Consider the following 20,987-nt stretch of genomic DNA (forward strand, 5'->3'; position numbering starts at 1 on the left):
GCTCTCCCCCCATCCCCTGCCGCTGCACAAGCAGGGTGAAGCCCCGCTCTTCTCGGCCCCCCACCCCATAGGCTCCACACCGGCTCCGGGCGGCGGAAGTGGGTGTAGGGGGCAGTATAGGAATTTCCTGTGACGTCCCGGCCCGGACTCCATTAGGCTGCAGCTGGGCAGAGAAGTGACAAACCCAGCGGCGCGGAGCAGGCCGGGCGCCTGGGGCGGCCGGGCGGGGGCTCCAGGCGGCGGCGGCGGCAGCGGCAGCAATAACAAGAGGGAGCCCAGAGCGGGCGGCGGCGCTGCCTCCGGGACCCCGGGGGGGACAGGGCCCCGCTCCTCCTTCCCTCGCCTCCCTTCCTCGCCTCCCCCGCCCCCCGGCTTCCCACCACGGCCGCTCTCGGCGAGGAAACTCTGGCCTCCGCTTCCTCCTCCTCCGACTCGGACACCGGCGGAGCCTCCCCGCCCCCGCGGAAGAAAGCCCGGGCCTCCCCGGCGGCGGCGGAGGGAGCAGGCGAGCCCGGGGCTTCCGCGGGCAGAGCAGGCCTCACCTCGTCCCAGTCCCCCTCGCTCTCCGCCGGGCTCGCCCCCCCTGCCGCCCCGCTCAGAGGCAGCAGCGCCATGCAGGCCAACGGGGCAGGAGGAGGCCAGCCGCCGCCGCAGGGGCCGGCGGGCCCGGAGCTGGGCTGCTTGGGCGCCCAGAACGGCGAGGCCTCGTCGGGCTCGGCCGCCGGGGAGCAGCTGGCTCACGCCAACGGGCTGCTGCCCTCCGCGGCCAATAGCAGCGGCGGCAGCAGCAGCAGCCCCGGCGGCCTGAGCGTCAACAACGGGGTCCCGGCCGCCGGGGGCCCCGGCTCGGCCGCCGCGGAGCTGGGGGGAGGCGGCGGCAGCGCCCTGAAGAAGAAGAAGCGGCTCTCGCAGTCCGACGAGGACGTGATCCGGCTCATAGGGCAGCACCTCCACGGGCTGGGCCTCAAGTAAGTGCCCGCGCCTCTCAGAAGGGAGACCGATCCCTTTCTCCCTCATACGGCGGCGGGCTAGTGGGGGTAAGGGAGCCCCACACGGCGAGGCCCCGTTTTCCTCCCCTTCGCCTCTAGCGGTGCTATGTGGACCCCCCCCCGCCTCCTCCTCCTCCTCCTCCTCCACAGGGACCAGAGGGAGGCTGGGTGGGAATGGGGCTCCGGGCCCCTCCCCTGCTGTAGGTCCGCGCTGATGTAGCTGAATTGCACATCGATAGGGAGAGAGGAGTCAAAAGTGGGGGAGGGGGCTGGCTTGGTGCAGGAGTGGGCCGGGGGAAAAGAATGGTGCTGGGAGACTTGTTCTGTTTTAGGGCACCATTTGTGCCCATGGGAGACAGACCAACAAATCTGTTTATGACCCACATACGTAAGATTTGGACGGTGGAGGGGAGGAAAGGGGCCGCCTTCTCCCACATACTACCTTGTCACAGCTTGATATCCCATTGTATAGAGAGATCAGTAAGTGTATATGAAGGGGAACTGTGGGGCAGACCTGATGTGTTGAAAATAATGACGTGAGGGGCCTGTCTTTAAGGCTCTTCCATTCAAGCTTTGTACATTCGAGACAGACGGTCTGAACCGTGGTGGGGAACAGGTAGAGCTTCCTCTGCCAGAGATGACAGTATGAAAGCCCAATCACATACCACTAAACTCAGATCAATACAATTGTGGTAGTGGGGGCGAAGTGATCTGGTGAACATAATGGAGCCTGGACACTTGGAGGTTTTTGTTTTGTTAAAGTCTTAAGAGCTCAGTGGTTAATTGTAAACAAACCAACCGAAGAATTAAACCAGTATTTAGGATTCTGACTGCAGAGCCTGTGTTCGTGTAATTGGATGAAAGCTTTTGTAGGTTTGGTTTGGCCATATGTCTAATAGCTTTTTCAAAAGCTATCTATAGAGTGAAAAAATTAAAATGACAAATAGGTTGGCTCTTCCGTGGCTTAGAGCACTGCAGTATTTTTGGGTGAGTATGCAGTGGAGGGAGGCGAAATAAAAATACAGAGAGATGAACCATCTGGATTTTATAAACACCCCTCTCCCCCTTTTCTAAATAAAACATAATAGCAACTAGGTGGATACTGAGATTTTCGGAGGGCTCCTATAGATGATGCCCCAGAAAATAAAGCTACAAGGGAAGTACCAAAGGAGAGATGGCAAACTGTTGTGGGGCTGGATTGATTCTAATGAACTTAGTACATAAAATAAAATGCACCACTGACATAGGAGGCAGATTCTCCACAGCAGGAGACAGCTTGTGACTGTTTATAGGCTACACCACAGTAAATATGCTATTTTTAGCACAAAAGGGGGAGGGTTACAAGTTAGTGGGTTTGCTTATTTTTTATTTTAAGGAACGAACCTTTTAAAGTCCTGACATGAACAAAGGCTAGGACTATCTCTGCAGACATGTTAATACAGAGCAGTGGCAGCCCTTTATACCCATTCTCTACTGAGGGTTATAGAGGCACATCTAGTGTTTATAACCTATATTTTCCTCTGTGCAGACAACTTGCTGCTAAAAACTGGTTTATTTCTATCTAGACATGCTTGTCCGAGACGATTAGTTAGTCAAAGACGACCATCTTGGCACTTCATGCAAGTTTTCAAACCAATCAACCACTCTTGTGGATAGAGAGCTGTCTATTGAAGTGAATTGAGTGATTGGAATACTTATCTGTTCATGTGTTTCTGAATCTGGTTATAACTCTTTTGCTTCATAAAAAGTCAGTTTTTATCTATTGCAGGCTTATTGCAGTGGGTGGTGCATTTTAAGGGTAAAATTGGTCAGTTTTTTTTTACACTGTATCTCTCCTGCAGCCAGACTGTTGATCTTCTCATGCAAGAGTCAGGATGTCGTTTAGAACATCCTTCTGCTACCAAATTCCGCAATCATGTAATGGAAGGAGAATGGGATAAGGTAATGTATGTGAGGCATATAGGACAGCACAACTACTGTTAAATGTATAGTATATTAAATGCATTTCATGGTTCTTCAAGCTTATGTTTCTTTTTTATACCAATTTTTGCAGGCTGAGAACGACTTGAATGAACTTAAGCCATTGGTGCATTCTCCTCACGCAATTGTGGTAAGAAACACATCTTGAATTGTTTCAGATATAGTTTGGAATAATTGTAGTAATACACTTTTTTTGTACCTAGTTGAGAGTTAATGTATTTATTTTAGTAAGCAGCTTGAAGTCTCGAGCACAATACTAATTTGGTCTCCTGTCATTTTGTAGTATGTGAGAGAGAGCCTAAAAATATTAAGACCAATACTCAATGCATTTAATGTGTAAATTTATTAAAGTCTTTCTTCATGGATTCAAATTGTGTACTCCTGTATATCTAATTTAAAATCCATACATTGGATAACTTCAGTTGAAACTGTTTGTTTAATTCAGTTACTTTAGAGAAATTCGAAAAGTGCTTCTGAGTTTGAAATAGCTGATTTTTATATGTTTTCTTAAAGAACCAAGCTTAGATACAATGTAGAATACCTAGGTACTGTGGGAGTTTGCATACTGCAATAGAATGTTATGGGAATATAGTCGCTGTTATAGAAAATGAACAATACTGTTGCTTTTCTAGATAGCTTTTAAAGAACAAATATGTGTGTGTCACTCTTTGGAATTTTTGTAGAGCTTTGTCCTCTTTTAAATTATTTTTAAAGCAGACCAGTCTGGTAATGTGTGTTCACTCTGTTCACGCTATGGTTTCGATCCTGTGACTTGACAGAGTTACAGCTTATTTGGTTTTAATGTATGTGGTTTCAATAACTTTGTGGACTCTGACATACAAAGAGTTTCTGGTTTTATTTCTATGACCCAGGATCAAAATGGTTACATACAGCCCTAGTCTTTCTTCAAACATCTTTTTTACTATGTTAAATGTTACTGAAATTAATTGGACATAAGCTATTCAGTGTAGTTTTGTAGTATTATTTGCGGAGAAAAAAGTAACACTGCTTTTTGAAGTGCCTGTGGCTGTACACAGTGAGGAATCAGCTGATGGCTGCTTAGCTTTTTACTTCTAGCTGATTCATTTTGTTGTCAGGAGGAGAGTTTCCTGCCTGGTGGGGGAGGGGAAGAGAGAGAACAGGAAGTGAAGTAGGAAAAACAGATGTTTAACAAAACATCAGTGGCTGCCTGAAAGAAGTTACATCTTGTTCTGTAATTGTGTGAAAGTTTAACCCCTCCAAAGTCTTTTCTATTAAGCTATAGTTCTAGTACCTGTATTTTGCTTTGCAGGCTAATATTGAAAGGCAAGCTTTTTAAAAGACAGCAGGAAAAAAAACCTGGGTCAAGACAGACTATACAAACAGAGTATACCAAAATAATGTGTACATTTTCAGTGTCTCCTGAGGAGTGAGAATTCAGAAGCCTGTTACATACCCAAAAGTGTAGCATCTATTGAATTTAGAACTCTGATAACATTTACATTTTGGGGATATGCGTTTTCGCGATTCCGTTCAAAATGGTGCTGTCTATTCTAGTGCATGAAAAAATTGTCAAACTATGAGGATTTTTGTACAATAGGTAATCTTGACAAAAGAGGAAAACAAGGACGATTTGCTTTTAGAGAATCCAAAGTATGAAGAACAGGAGTACTTGTGGCACCTTAGAGACCAATAAATTTATTGGAGCATAAGCTTTCGTGGGCTACAGCCCACTTCATTGGATGCATAGAATCCAACATATAGTAAGTTGGAAGTTGCCATACAAACTGTGAGAGGTTAATTAGTTGAGATGAGCTATTATCAGCAGCCCTAACCTTGGGGAAAATGAGTAAAACTCATAGAAATGTGAATTTTGTTTTCAGACTCTACCTTCTCTAAACTAGGTTGATGCTGTAAAGTGTATTTTGTTCATCTAAACTGAGTCTGATGAATAAAAAATAACAAATACTGACTTTAATTTATTTTCTTACTACTGTACATGTGGCAGACTTTTTTAAATAAAAGATGTAAGGTACGGGGATAGGACTTTATCTGTTTTATCATCCATATCTTTAGAGTCAGACGTTTTAGTATTTGAGTTTTTTTAAAAAGCTATTAATAAACTTTTATAGGGGTGACCTATCAAGTTTTTTTTAACGTTGATTGGAAGATATTTGTCTGGATTATTTTATGGTTATTGCAAGATTTCAGTCCAATTTAGAGCAATAAGTAGCAACTGTAAAAGGAAAGCTCACTTGATTTTTTTTAATTGTTTTTTACAAAAAAAAAAAAGTCTAAGCTGTGACAATCTATAGAACATAATCAGATCTAATAAAAGATGATTAAATCTCTGGGTTTTGCACTTTCAGTGATGTTGTAGGTACTTCTATTTATTTTAAGGGGTGGGGTTATCTTTCTCCCACTCATGGCCCTAGTGGTGGGGGGAGTTAAATAATTCAGGTTTTTGTTTTTTTGTTTTTTAAATCACTAGTAATCTTACTAGTGCCTGGACTTAATCTGTTTCCACCCTATCATGAAAAAAGTAAAACAACTCAATTCAATGTGTACACACTTTGGCAACTTTATATTGACAATCTTCTGGTTTCTGTTTTTAAGTCAAACTTTATCATAATTTTAGATTTTAAAAAATGTGTTCATTCAGCTGATGTTGAACAGCACTTAGTAGAATAAGTGCAGTAAATCGCCATATCCTTTAGGGAAAGAAATGCTGTTTGTGTTTTATGAACCAAGATCATATGGGTTTGGGTTTCTGAATCTCAACCTGGCAGTTTAACCACATGTATCTGAAGTTGAGTGGGCGGGGGGGGGGGGTGTATGTAAAAAGTCAATCTTACTGACATTTTGCTGTAAGCTTTAATAGGCTAGGGAATCTTACTTTTATTGTGACTTGGTCAAGGGTGATCTGGATATCAAAATTTTCACAGCTTCTGATCAAAAATGAGCTATGTGAACATAGAGTTGTACTGCATGTATATTCTAAATTGTCTGTGAACATGGGCATAAAGTGCTTTGAGATCACAGATGGAAGTGCTATAAATGCTGCATATTAAGGTACAAACTACTGATCTAAGTTTAAACTTGTGGGTTCATTAAACAGCTGCTGCATCTGGCCTGAGCTAAAAATGAAAAGTAGCCTCCCCTCTTAGTTAATTTGTAAACACCACTGAAAGGCAATTGTGCCCTGTACTACCGTTGAGTAATATGGCTAGCCATGTCTATACTTCGTGTCACATAGTATGGGGGATGCAATTGGGTGAGGAGCCAGAAGAAAGCCTTATCCAGAGTAGTGGACCAAACATGAAAATCAAAACTTTCTTCTGGTGTTAGGTCAGAGGTGGGCAAACTACGACCCATGGGACCACAGGCGCCAACTTTTGTTGGTGCTGGAGGGTGCTCATGCCCCTCCGCCCCCTCCCTGCTCCTGTTGGACCTCTCCCCTGAGCATGCTGCATTCCTCCTTCTCCTCCTCCCCCCTCCCAGTGCTTGCTGCGCGAAACAGCTGTTTCACGGCACAAGCGCTGGGAGGGAGGGGGGAGAAGCAGGACACGGCAGCGCGCTCAAGGGGGAGGCAGAGGTGAAGCAGGTCAGGGAGCTGCCAGTGCGTGCAGAGCACCCACCAATTTTTCTCTGTGGGTGCTCCAGCCCCGGAGCACCCACAGAGTCGTGCCTATGCACGGGATCCTTCTGCCCGGCCGCTGAGCTCCTGGCCTGGGAGGCTAGCCCCCAGCCACTCCCCCACTGTTTTCCCTCCCCTGCAGCTCCTGGGGCAGTACAGCAGATCTGGTGCTCTGTGCTGTGCAGTGGCGTGGCTGACTCCAGCCAGGTGGTGCAGCTGTAGCTCCGTCAACCGCTGGTCCTCCAGGCAGCGTGATAAGGGGGCGGGGAGGTGGATCGAGGACAGGGGAGTTTGGGGGGAGTACTTAGGGAGTGTGGATGGGGGTGGGGTGGGGAACGGGGGGGTTGGATGGGGGCAGGGGTTCTGGGGGGGGGGCAGTCAGGAATGGGAGGAGGGGTTGGATGGGGCGGCGGGGGGCAGTCAGGGGTCGGGGTTCTGGGGGGGCCATCAGGGAAGGGGGGGCCCATCAGGGGGCAAGAAGCAGGATGGGGGGCCGGGCCATGTCTGGCTGTTTAGGGAGGCACAACCTCCCTTAGCTGGCCCTCCATACAATTTTTGAAACCTGATGTGGCCCTCAGGCCAAGAAGTTTGCCCACCCCGTGTTAGGTGGTATTTTCAAAAAATGTAAGGATATCCACTTTGGTTTTTGGCCCAGGCCAGCATTTCAGTCAGTGCACTTGTAATTTCCAAGTGAAATTTCACTTGTCTACACTTGATTTGGGGTTATTCTGTCAGATAATGGTATTCATCCTAGCTAGGTGAATTTGAGCATCACACTTTTAAGAGAAATAGCACTTCTACCTGCAGTTATGTTCAATGATCATTTGAATTCCAACTGGGGGCTTTCAGGTTTCCTAACTCTATGGTATCAGCTAAAGGCTTGTCTACACATGAAAATTAATCTGGAATAAACTAGGGTGTGAATTAAGAGCAGATTAACTATTCCTTATTAACTCCATGTGGAATTAGTGTGTCCACACATGGAGGTTAATCAGGAGTAATTTGCTGTGTAGAGAAGCCCTAAAAGATGTAATGATTCCTTATTGGAAGGGGATACACTCCAGGATCCTCTCATGTTTTCCTTTTGCTTTCACTCAGAGGCCTTGTACCTGGTTACCTAAAAGAGAGTTGCTAGATGCAGCTTCCTCTAGTTTCAGTCAATGGCTTTGCTGGATTGCCTAGAGGAGGCTACTCAACAACAGGATAAGAGTTTCTGTCCCAGGAATGGCATGCACAGCCTCCCTGTGGACAGGAGAGCAGAGATCCAGACCAGTTTGGAATAACTTACTTTGCTGACATCAATCAAGTGACTTTTTTTTTTTTGTTGGGGGGGGGTATTTAAATTGGGTTGAGGTTTTGTTAAACTTGCTTGAAAAAATTGTGCTATTGTTAAGTGCCACTTTTAGTAGAGTATCTTATTTGATTTTTACAAAACTGCCATAGGTGGAAAAACAGAATATTGAAAGTTAAGGCCCTGATTCTTCAAACCAGACACATAACTTTACTCACATAAATATTCTCATTGACTTCAACAGGACTATTTATGCTAAGCATGTACATAAATGTTGCAGCATTAGGAGGCTAAAATTATATTTTTATTAAACTTCTCTCTTAGTGGTGGTGATTGTCACTTCAAAACAAAATTGCTTTGATGTTAACAATGAAAAGTTATTTAGATTTTCAATATACTAATAAAATTGTTATGAATTCGTTTTTTATATATGCAAGTCAGTTTTTCAAAAATAAAAGCCTAAAGTAAGGTTCCTAAATGATATACGAACACACATTCCATTGACTTCAAACCACAAACACAGATCAAAACACTTCAATTTTCTTGATTTCAATTTGAGGACATTCAGAATATCAAAAGATGGTGTTGCTTGTAGTTCTAGAATGGGCTATTTGCTTATCTGGTTTGCAGGGTTTTCACAGTAAGGATGTTGATGGGGCCCTGGACTTTGCTTTTTCAGCTTGGATGAGTATTTTAAGAGAAACCACTAAGAAGTTCATATTTTATATAGAATCTTTATATAACTAGGAAACTAAGAAAAAGTACAAAACATCCAGTTTCGTCCCGTTTTATAGTTTAAGCACTGACAATATATATACTTAAACCACGTAACATTTTTCAATCCTGATTTTGCTCAACCCTGTTCAAAGCTTAGACCCTAGCAATTCTCTATGTATGGTCACTTTAACATTGAACCAATTTTAGTGTTAATTATGTCATAGAAACAGCAGAATGCAACACTTCTTCCTCAATTCATCTTTAATGCTGTACATCAGGTTTAAAAGGAAAGGTTTAAAGGACTTTTTAAAAGGAAAATATGCTCTGAACCAACTGTGAGAATGTACATATTCAGCTGTCTTGGCAACAGTACTCTGCCTTGGTTGCTATACACAATATAAAGGCTGAACGTTGGTCAATTTTGACATGCTTCTTGTACTAGTATGGATAAAATGAGTCATGGAGACAGTGCCTCTGCCTTGCTTTTACAGGGATTTCCATGAAATTGCTGATATTGGCACAACAACAAAAAAAACATTTATTATTTTCTCTTCTCTTTTCTTCTTCCACAGAAATGGCTTTCATTACCTGGCATAATGGTCCTAAAAAGGGGTAGAGGTAGTGATTGGATGAAGTAGTTATCTCCATGCAGATAAGGGAAACCAAGAAAAAGTGAATGGATGGATACATAGGAAACAAAATATTGTCTGAGATAATGCTGGGAGAATTGGAGAATATTCAACACGAAGTTCTGGATAAGAACTGAGAAAACAAAGTTTTAAAAAAAACCCCACCAAACTTCAGTGTATGTGGTGATCACCTACCATGAGGAACCAACCCCTCCACTTTCCTAATAAGTGGATAGGAAGTATTAAAAGGGGAAGGCTGACTTCTAATGACTCATCACCCCAAAATCTGCAACATTATACCTGTAAAAATTGTACAGATACTCTGTTTTCTAATGGGCCTCCTCTTCATGCCGAATGCAAACAAACTGAATATCTGTGCACTGACAGAGAATAATATAAAGGGGGTTCTCACCTATCTGGTACAGGACATCAGAGTATTGGAAAACTAAGATGCTATAGTATGAAATTAGCTACAAATATCTGTCCGATGATGCATATCTAGCTAATTTCATACAATTCTGAAAGCTATACAATAAGTCAGCAGTTTTCTTTCATGTACATGAAAACTTGATACATGTGGTTTGTTCTCAAGAGTTACAGAAGGTCTGTTGCACTCAATGTTTTAATGAAGTGTAGTAGTCATAGGCTGTATTCATAATCAATCTGGAATGCATTCCAGTTGAAGGAAAACAAATATTTTACCTAAATGTTTTAAGTTCCCTCAAAAAGCATCAGACAAAACCACTACTAGATAAAATATTTAAGATCTATATCTCTCACCTAGTCAAATGCATAGCAGGAATGAGATTTTTATGAGACTCATTGTAGTAGTGTATCTTTCTCCATGCCATTGTGATGACTGTACTATATATCTGAAACAACATGAATGAGAGATAACTAATGTTCTTTTAAAATATTGCTTGCATAGTCAGTCAAATGTTAAATTGAGTAAAACTCAAATCAAGAGACAGTCTCAAGTAATTTAGCCTTTAGTCTTAAAACTTAGGATTTTTTTTAATTTACAAAAATTACTCTATATATCTTTCAATTAAGTTCTAGTTATTTAAATATTCTATTGTTAGCAGCTCAGAACATTTCAGCATTGAGCTATTGTATGGAAAAACAGAATTAAATGAAACTGATCAAATAGAACAGTGTAGCTACTCTATCCAAGGTGAAGTGCAAAAATGAACAACATGCAGTAAATCATGTAAAGTTAAGGTATCACAAATGTTTTATATTTCTTAAGTGTCTTGATTTGAAGAGGCTAGCACCTTGCTCAATTATATAATGCACTAATATGAGTAAATACATGTAGTGTTGAAAAGCTGATGGTCTTTGGGGTCTGCTGGACTCACATGGGGAAAGGCGATGATCAAATATTGAAGTGTACTTATGATCTGTCTTGCACTTCATTCAGTTTCTATAGAGATGGGGAAAGCATAGTAAGTCACTATTTATTTTATTTATTTATTAATTAAAAATTTAATTTTGTTTCACTCTAGATATTCTCAGGTTTTCCTCTTACCCCATTACTTGTTGAAGGCCTGGGATTTGTTTTTTCTCATGGCGATAGCCACTAGCAGCAGTGGAGACAGGCAAAAGATGCATACATCAAGTGGCTGTGCTTATATAAAGTAGAAGCAACTAAACGGTCTCACTTTCATCTTAAGGATCAGCATGTTAAGAAATTTTGGGGGCTCCAGATTTTAAATGTGTAACTGAATGCGTTCCTTCATTTTGTGTCCATGAACATGTTAACAAAGTTAACATAATGACTATTGATGAGAAATGTGAGAAAATGTGTGAAGGTCACATTGGAATTCTGATAGGAGTGAATATACGCTAAGTGAGCCCTAAATGTGGGAAGCTATATCGTTCCGCTTTCAGTAAAAAGAAGATGGCAGTGTTAATACTTATGGAAAACAAGTTTAATTTGCACGGTGCCTTGTTTTGCCTAGTTGCAGAGTTAATACGTTGCTACAGCATGTTATACAACTATAAAGAGAATCCCTTGGTGAGCTCCTACATAATCTGTGTAAAACCAGTTAGGGGGTTGACTTGCTGACCTACTGGTCATGCTTTGTACAAGCATGCAGCATACTTTTTTTTTAAAGATTGGGCATGAGATTGAGGGAATCCCATGTAATCCTGGTTTGAAGGATAGTGACTGAAAGGGATATGGGTTCAAAATAGGGAGAAGAAGATATTCAGAGCTCCAGTAGGCAGGTGGAAAAAAATTTTTTGGGTCACTTCTAACGTAGTTACCACAATTATATTGAAAGACCAGGCAGAAGTAATGATACATTACATGTAGCTGTATTTCTGAAGGGTATAGTAGAATGGCTTCTATTGTTCTGTTTAGGCTCAAACATTTTCTGAAACTTCATTCAACCTTTTTCCCCTGACTGCTGCTTTCTGTCATGTCAGAGGATGAAGTTCTTGCTGTTACAGCAGAAGTACCTGGAATATCTGGAGGATGGCAAGGTCCTGGAGGCACTTCAAGTTCTACGCTGTGAACTGACACCACTGAAATACAATACAGAGCGCATTCATGTCCTCAGTGGGTAAGGGTGTTTAAGCTTGGACAATTAGTTCTACAGAATATCCTGAGGGATTGTGTAATTCTGTGGAAACAAGTGCTGGTCAATATTTCCTGAGCCCTCTCTTCATAACATTAAAAGTGCACATGAATCATGTGGAATAAGTAAAATTAATGTCTTGGTAAAACTGAAGCACTCTTCTCCCTTTTTGGCCCACTCCTGTTGAAGTCAGTGGGGAAAACTCCATTGCAGAAGTAGGGTCTCTTATCTCTTCCCCTCCTTCTTCAATCTTTAGTACTAACTTTGTTTTAAAAATCTGAATTATTTATGCTGTTGGTGATCACTACTATTTAAAATGGCAAGGGGAAGAAATTTATTATACTGACAGTATTGTTGTATCGTGATTCATATCATATCCTTATTCATCCAAAATAAGTGTTTATATATACTGCCTTTATGGTATCAGAACCTAAACTGATAAGGACTGGAATTATGTCCTTTAAAGGAAGCATGTTCAGTCTCTTTTCCTATAGCTGAATAATTCTCAAGTTGGTAGATGTAGGGGTTGGGTTGTTTGTTGTGTGTGGTTGTGTTGTTTTGTTTTGGAGTGGGGAGAGGGGGTGCAACATGTGCACAGTCTTTCTTTTTTTCATCTCTCCTGAAGACCAGTCTAAACAAGATCGGTTTTGTCTCTTATCCATTACCTTGTATTGGTACCTTCTCTCCTTAAAGCTTTCTAGTTAGTGACAAAGCAAAAGAGAACTAGAGCAAATGTCTATTGTCCATCACCCGGACTCCAACAATAAATCTTACTAATGCATTGTATCGTCACCATCCCAAGGACGAATTGCAGAGCCTGGTAGTGTTGGCGGCGTTGACAATGCAATTATGCTAGAAATTCAGAAATTTAGTATGATGCAGCTTGAAACACATCTGTATACCTCAAACACACTGGGATCAGTTAGCATAGTCAATTTTGTTTACATCTAGGTATATTTTGTGCCATCATTGACTAGTCAAACTTAATGTAAACTTCTGAGTCCACTGAGTTGGGATTTTTGTATTGAAATTCATAAGCTTTTGGGTTAATCTGCATGGGGGGGAAAACAAAATATATTGCTTACAAAATAAAGCATCATTGTTCCCTTCAATTTGCCCCAGTCTAGTCTTTGACTCCTCATACATTTGTCCAAGCTTTCACTTGAGTGCAAGTTGGTCAGGAGTGACTGTTTTGTGTGTCCTAAAGATCAATACATTCTGGCTGTAATAAGTTGATGTGAGAGGGAGGTCCCAAACAGAGGTCTCTCTTCTTAGAACCCCCTCTACCCCACCCCACTTAAATATGAATTGTAAACAGGAACATCTCCATATACACCATCCTTACAATTGAAAAAAAAATTTTAAAGGTTTAGACCATAATAGGATTTTTCATTCACTTTGTTTTAACAGGTATCTGATGTGTAGTCATGCAGAAGACTTGCGTGCAAAAGCAGAATGGGAAGGAAAAGGAACAGCTTCCAGATCTAAACTCTTGGACAAACTCCAGAGTAAGATGTTTAATGTTCAGCATTTAAATAGATTTTTCTAAATACACCCCAAATATTTTTCTAGTACATTCCATTTAATAGGATAACTTTCGAGGAAAGTTTATTCTAATTACACTTACTATCAATGACTGGTGCTTTATGGGGAAGGTAATTCTGGTTAATGGGAATGACTGAGTGATTTTTTTGTGGGTCTTAGGTCTTGTGCCTCTCAATCTTATGCTGTCTCTAGCTGTTTGTAATAACAGCTTTCAGTTCTCAGTGTCTCTGCTATATGTAGAAAGTATATGAATTGTTTTCACTGCTATCTGCTCTGTCAGGTTGCTTCTTCCATGTCACTCACTTGTGATAGGCCAACATGTTGGATGTATTGCAGCTGCCCTTGATATTGACTCGGAGACTGTCTGATCCTAGAGCATGTGGTATCTCATTTCAATTCTATGGGTCTATCATATAAAACAGTAGTTTTCAACCTGTGGTCCGCTGACCTTTGGGGTGGGGTGGTCGAAGATTTCCGAAGGGGTCTGCACTCCCATTTGAAATTTTTGAGGAGTCTGCAAATGAAAAGAGGTTGGAAAGCACTGCTGTAATGTGGTGGACTCTACTGCTCCATTAATAGCAGTACTAACAGTGTGTTATCTTTTAATTGGGAATTCCTCATAGTGAGTACAAAAGGTGGTCTAGTGGAGACTCTCACAGTTGAGGATGTTACTGGTAAAATCAGCATGCAGCAGTCTACTTTGTATAAATGAAACTTTTGCTGATCAAAAGCAACAGAGAGCTGAAAAAGTGTAGTTCTGTTTGAAAACGTCAGTGAATCTGAGTTCATCTTTGGGTCCTCAGTTACACAGTTGTAAACCAAGTTGAGCAGTTGGATTTTTTTAATTTAGAGCTTTTTATGGGTTTTTATTCAGTAAAGATCTCAAAGATAAAATGTGCATTTGTAATTTTTGTGGGTATTTTTTCTTTGTTTGTGTTTGTTTTTTTTTTTTTAATTTTTTTAAGCATACCTACCACCGTCGGTGATGCTTCCCCCAAGGCGTTTACAGAATCTGCTACGTCAAGCTGTGGAGCTACAACGAGACCGGTGCCTATATCATAATACCAAACTAGATAACAATCTAGATTCTGTGTCACTGCTTATAGACCATGTTTGTAGTAGGTAAGAATTTCTTTTTCAACTTTTAAAATTGATGGTATTTTTTAAAAATATATAATACAATCCACTTACATAATATTGTTCCTTTGAAATGTAGGTACATTTGTTTCAAATTAGAACATGCTGGAGTACACTGGGAAAAGCCAGGTCCATTTAGCTGACTAACTTTAACTGTTTGTGCAGACAAACTACAGAACATGTATGAAGATGCTTCTTAATGTCTGGCTACTTCTCCTTAAGGGAATGAAATTTACTGTTTAATGTGATGGGTGTATGTATTGAGGATTTAGCCTTAATCTAGGTGCACAAACTCGCAATTTATTGGCTGCAAGTTTGATTATTCTGTCAGTGTCTAATAGCTATCAAATTGTTACTACCCATTCTTTGTCTTCAAACTTCTTGGATGCATAAGGTAAATCTATGTTTACTGTTCAAGGTCATATTCCAGATTTAGCCTTTAATTAATGAATGCTATTACATTTTAGAAGTTGAAATTAAATAAGAACATGCAATTCATTCCACTCTCTAATTCTTGGTCATAGCTAAAAATGTGTAATGCAAACTGAGTAAGACAGAACACACACATACATGTTTTTAAATTTGGCAACGTTTGTTTCATAAGAAAACACACACATTTCTTAACTCTTACATATGAGTGCAAGTTTCACATGTACACAAACTCATTGATTGTTTAGATAATAAAGGAATTTTTTAAAACTAGAGTAACATTGGTGTTGCTTAGAAATTTAAAATGTTGTGAAACTTGTGCAGGCACCAGGGAGGAAGTAACTCAATGGTGGTATATCATGCACACAGAGAAACAGTTGCTGTGTTTTGAGTATTTTTCTTCAGACAATTAAAGCTCCTCAGGGATCTAGCAGAAGTGACATGAATGTAAGGACAAAGTTTGTAGATATTTCAAAGGTATAATTAGGGGGTAAGGCCACAAGTTGCTGGACACTGAAGTAGCACAAGAAAAGGGGATGGTGTTTTATATTTTTGGTGGTTGGAGTAGCAGTTCAATTCTTTGGCTCATAATTAAGATTTTCTTCATATTAAATGCTTACTACAGAGAGCTGCTACTAACTTCTCAGTACTCCCCTGTAATTCTGTTTGTCTCTAAAAATTGCCAATATCTCCAACCACATGGGATTTTTAGCTTTAGACTATTTGGTATCTATTTTTTAAACTGAAGATTTCCATTTCAATAGTCTTTTCAATACTTTTATTTAGAATCTAAATGACCATCTTAATATAACTATATGTTCAAGTAATTGTTTTGGCTTTAGACTTTTGTGCTTTTAACTGCCACAACGTCTTAAATTCCTTTCTTCTATGGACTTTTGGCCATCTCACTTCATTTCAATTCTGGGGAATAACTAGTGGTTTGAAGGCTTTCTTTAATGTATGTAGGAATTGGGGTCCTTGTACTTAAGAAAGGATTCTTAACGTTAGGGCAGTAATAAATTGTGTACTGTATTGATTTTTAATACTTACTGCCAGTCTAGAAGTGTGTTTAATGCTGTGTTTTGTATCCAGCTAACAAGAGAGTGATATCAATACAATCGAGACAACCTCCTTTAAGATGTAGTGATATAAAATAATACAATAATATTTGATAAGGGCCAAATGTAACGAGACTGGGCTTGTCTAAACCCCACCCAAAGGAAATATATGCCCACATAGGTCAAACTTTTATCTTTTTCTAATTTTGTATCCTCCACACCCAGACATGCATACTGGGTGTGTATGTATATGTATATATATATCAATTAAACCATAGTCTCATGTACCCCCTTTCTTCCCCTCCCCCCTTCCCCCCCAAAAGAAGACACTTCAAAACAAAGGCTTCCACTCTGTCCTCAACTCAACCTATTGTACCTACCTATTGCAGGGGTCTGAGATCAGTATGTGGTGCGCCGTACATGCTGCAATGCTTGGGCATAATGAGGTGAGTTAAAGACAGTGGAAGCCAGATTCTGGATTTTGTGTTTAGGCCTTTTTAAGTATGTGTAAACAAATTGATAGAATTAAAGTAACAGTAATCTAATAGTTTAAAAAGACAATGAAACTTGGATAATGTTAAAATTGATAGGATAGTCTACTGGTAACTTCCACTTTCATATTTATTATTATTATTATTATTATTTATTTTTAATGGCGTTAATCTGTATGGATTTCTGACAATATTGGAATCTGGCATGCTTATATCACATTAACAGATACAATACTGAGATAAACAGACAGGATTGCTGCTTCTCAGGAGGTGGAATGATGGAGAGGGCTCAGAGTGGTGGGTGAAGCTTTTTCACATTACTGGCCTTGTGATAATGGAGAATTTAATGGTGGGCAGGTGGGGGACTCTTTCCTGCATCATTTGATTTTATAATCAACCCAATTTTAACTCCCCCAACCCTTTTTGAGAACTAGAAAGTGGAGTCTGCGTACTTACCTGGTTCTCCTCTCCTACCACTTCAGTTTGTAGTTGTAGGATTATGCATAGGAAGATGACTTTTATTTAAAAAACACTGAAGGTTTTGGGAGCAAAGTGAACATTTCCTCTTGCAGATATTGGATTAGCAACACTGTCAGTTTTGATGGTGTCTGTTTGATTGATCAATGTTTTCATTGTAAACGCTGGAAATAAATTCACTTTCACGTTTTTGTTAAATTATTATTCCGGTAATTTTAATTTAGTTCTTTTGGTCTGTTTTTAAAGGATTAAATTTAGAATTCTAAACCTGTGAAAACACAGTAACTGGTGAACCATGGTGTTGACATGGTAGAATAAAGCATAAGGAAACACTAAGGCAGGGGTAGTCAATAGGTAGACTGGTGATCTGGATTTGGCCCACGGATGCTTTTGAATGGACCCTGAAATTTTTTTTTTTACTTATTTAAAAAAAAAAAAATCCAACAATTTTTTTTTTTTTCTCTGGAGTCTGGACCTTGATTATACCTTGACCAAGAAATTTGGATCTTGACAAAAAATAGAGTACCCCTGCATTAAGGGCTTGTGTACACTTGAAACACTACAGTGGCACAGATAATCCACCTCCCCGAGAGGCAGTAGCTAGGTCGATAGAAGAACTCTTTTTTTTTTTTTTTTTCATGGCACGTTAGGTAGGCTTAACTTCATCACTCAGGGGTGTGGATTTTTCACGCCCCCTAATCAATGTAGCTGGATCAACCTAAGTTTTTAGTATGGACAAGACCTAAAGTTTAAGTGCGCTATACTGAGCAGATGAGTAATAAAGGACTTTTGTGAAAGCAGAAATGTAGAGAATCATAGAATATCAGGGTTGGAAGGGACCTCAGGAGGTCATCTAGTCCAACCCCCTGCTCAAAGCAGGACCAATCCCCAATTAAATCATCCCAGCCAGGGCTTTGTCAAGCCTGACCTTAAAAACTTCTAAGGAAGGAGATTCTACCACCTCCCTAGGTAATACAAGTATGAGAAGTATGATTGAGCATGAGTACTCAGTTAACTAAACAAAACCTGTTCAAACTACTATCCCTCTTAACCAACATCTTGTCTTGTGGAACAGAACTTGATATTCTTGGGTGGTTACATCTTCTGAAAAGAACAGTGATTGAGTACCTGTTTAATACATACATCACTATCTGTGAGGTGCAACTTCTGAGCAACTTGCTTCGTTAGTTGAGTGAGAAAAACATCTCTCTTCTCTCCTTGTTTCCTTGCATTAGTGTAAGTTAGTTGCATGGACTCCTTGAATCTGTCAGTGACGGTCAGGTCTGCTGCTATAAATGATGCTTGTGTACCATGACTTTCATTCATTAAGTTGATATTTATATGTTCTTGCACAAAACCATTTAGTGTATTTTTTTTTAACCAAGTCCCATTTTTTTAAAAAAGGGATAGCAGCTTTAGAAATACAGTATTAGAACTGGCAGAGCAGTAGTAAACATTAATAACAAATTATGCTTTAAAACAAGTCTTCCTATAACCACCGTGTCTCAAATTCAGTTTACACAGTCCTAAGATCACAAACTTCTCGATTGTCTAGAAACAGTTACAGTACTGGGAAATGCCATTTGAAAATACCGTGTACCCCCTCAGAACATATTGAATTAGGCTAATTTTCTATTTAACCATTCTTAAAAACCACAAAGCCATGACGTTGGAGGCATGCCTCCAACTCTTTTTTCAGTTCTAACTAATTGTAAGGGGGGAGGTGGGGTGGTGTTTTCCTGCCTTATGTTTTTCTGATTTTTGGGAGGATATTGCTTGCTGCTCTGATTAGTGTAATACCAAGAGTGTTTTGCTACTTAAAGAATGCACAGAGAGTATCTTGAAAGGAATCCACATCTTTGGCATACTAAACAAATTTGTAGTACTTTTTTGCAGCATTGGCTTAATTATGTCACTGACTCTTACCAATAAAAATTATTGAATAAAGAGAGAGAACTTATTTTAGGACAGTCACTTGTGTCATGAATTTGTCAGTATTGAGTGTAAGGTAAGATTTTGTAACAATGTTTTATGACTAGTTTTACCTAAATTGTATTAATTTATTGCAGTAACTCCCTAGTCATGGATCAGGACTGCTTTGTGCCAAGAACTGTACAAATACATAAAAAATGGCTCCTGCTCCTGTTAACTTGTAAGCTCTATGGGGCAGAGAGTGTCTTGTGTTTGCACAATGTCTTGCACATTGGCATCTCTGGAAGCTATAGTGACATAAATAACACACGCAATCAGCCAGGTGATTTCAAACACTGCATAACTACTTGTAGTTAGTGCCAGTTGGTGAGCTGCAAACATAACCGAACTTCTCTCCATTTTTCTGCATGAATTTAACTTTTTGATGGTAGGATCTTCCTTGACACATAATTGGTGGGGAGGGGGATTAGCTGCTATTGAAATAGCTTACTGCTCTGTTTTTGTTTGCTCAGAAGTGGGGTAGTGTTTGTATGTAGCTTGCAGAGTAACAAAATACCTCAGTGATAAACACTATATTAAAAATCTTGTGAGTTTCATTTCTTGAAAATGATCTTGTAAAAGTTAGTATTTCCATTACTCCTTTTTAGCACATAATTAATCACTTCTGTGGAGTTGCCAGAAATAACTAAAGTGAAAAGTTGTGTAAATTGTTAATTTATTAACCTTAACTTTTATTACACTAGTGTCTAGAGGCCCAATCAGATTGGTGCATTGACTGTTGTATGTCCTAAAAAACTTTAGGAAGATCCAGTTAGTGTCCTGAAGATCTTATAATTTTAATTTGAGACGCAGTGAGTGTAACAAACAATAGGAAGGAATGGAGAGGGAAGTCTGAGGATAACAGTAAGATCTTGTGACTTAGTAGATTGGCTATATTCACATCTTAATGTTTTGGGGTCATTTAGGGGGGTTTCTTTAATGAATATGACTTTTTTTAAAATCACCAATATCTAGTGGCCCTCAAACTAGACTGATACTGGCTAGTTAATCTTCATAATGAGCTTTGAAGACGATCCTGTCTTTTTTTGAACATACATGTTAACTGCAGAAATCTTTACTTTTATAATTAGTTTTTACCAATTGTTTATCGGATTGTGTTTAACAAACCCTATGGTTTTGTTTTTGCTTTGTTTCAGGAAACAGTTCCCATGTTACACACAGCAAATACTTACAGAGCACTGTAATGAAGTATGGTTCTGTAAATTCTCCAATGATGGAACTAAACTAGCAACGGGATCAAAGGACACAACTGTTATTATATGGCAGGTTGATCCAGTAAGTGCTCAGACTTTAACGTGTGTGTTTAAAGATAAAAAAGACCTAAACTATCTGCATTTCTTCTAAATCATGCAGTGTTTCTTAAATTTTCATTGTGCTTTTGCCTAAGGCTTTCCTAAAGTTTTTGGTATTATTTCAGTGAAGACCTTTATTTTAAATCCTCTTTACTTTTAATTATTTGAATTATTTTAAATAGAAGTCCTGTTCACCATTTAAACATGCCACCCCATCTTTGAATGATAAAATGTTCACAGACCATATAGAAGTTTCATCAACTATCTACTAGTTGCCATTGTACATACAACTTGAGGAACTTTTCTTGATTCATGTTCTATGAAAACCTGGCAAAACTCATCAAGAAAGGATGTACAGTTTTTTTGATTTTTTTCCTTCAAGACTAAGTTCTCCTGACGTTTTAAATTGTTACTATATATTGCTTATTTTCTTCTGCTACAAGAAGCCAGCCAAATCTCCTTACCCTAGCTATTGTATATCAGTATCTTTCCTGTCTGTATTGTATTTTCTTGTAAATAAAATGCTTGAGCTGTCACTCTGAGATTATTCAGGTCCTAGTGATATGTTGGTGTTTCAACCGCATTATGAATTGGATGAAATTATGTTCAGTTACTAATTGAAAACATATTAGGAAATGTGCCACAAATACATATACATAATGTACTATATGATATATGTATATACATATCAACGTGCATGTGCACACACAATATTCTGGTTTCTTAGAGTTGTAACTCAAACCTTTTGAGAAGACTTTAAAA

At 39.7% G+C, this 20,987-nt stretch overlaps 1 protein-coding gene across 13 annotated transcripts in view; it reads left to right on the forward strand.

The window, feature by feature from the left end:
- The first annotated feature begins 270 nt into the window (after nucleotides 1-270).
- WDR26 (WD repeat domain 26) overlaps nucleotides 271-20,987 on the forward strand; it is a 45,619-nt gene continuing 24,902 nt past the window's right edge. For 7 of the 13 annotated variants that reach the window (XR_012158213.2, XR_012158214.2, XM_073338751.2 and 4 more), the window contains exons 1-8: nucleotides 520-968; nucleotides 2,831-2,930; nucleotides 3,043-3,099; nucleotides 11,653-11,789; nucleotides 13,215-13,312; nucleotides 14,315-14,471; nucleotides 16,297-16,419; nucleotides 20,070-20,208. Coding sequence is in view for 11 of the 13 variants with exons in the window: in XM_073338751.2 (XP_073194852.2) it covers nucleotides 613-968; nucleotides 2,831-2,930; nucleotides 3,043-3,099; nucleotides 11,653-11,789; nucleotides 13,215-13,312; nucleotides 14,315-14,471; nucleotides 16,297-16,419; nucleotides 20,070-20,208 (1,167 nt within the window). In the remaining 2 variants the exon portion in view is untranslated. The other 6 variants (XM_073338750.2, XM_073338745.2, XM_073338746.2 and 3 more) reach the window with 6 other exon arrangements.

The sequence above is a fragment of the Lepidochelys kempii genome, chromosome 3 (assembly GCF_965140285.1).
Source record: "Lepidochelys kempii isolate rLepKem1 chromosome 3, rLepKem1.hap1, whole genome shotgun sequence".
Classification (NCBI taxonomy): domain Eukaryota; kingdom Metazoa; phylum Chordata; order Testudines; family Cheloniidae; genus Lepidochelys; species Lepidochelys kempii.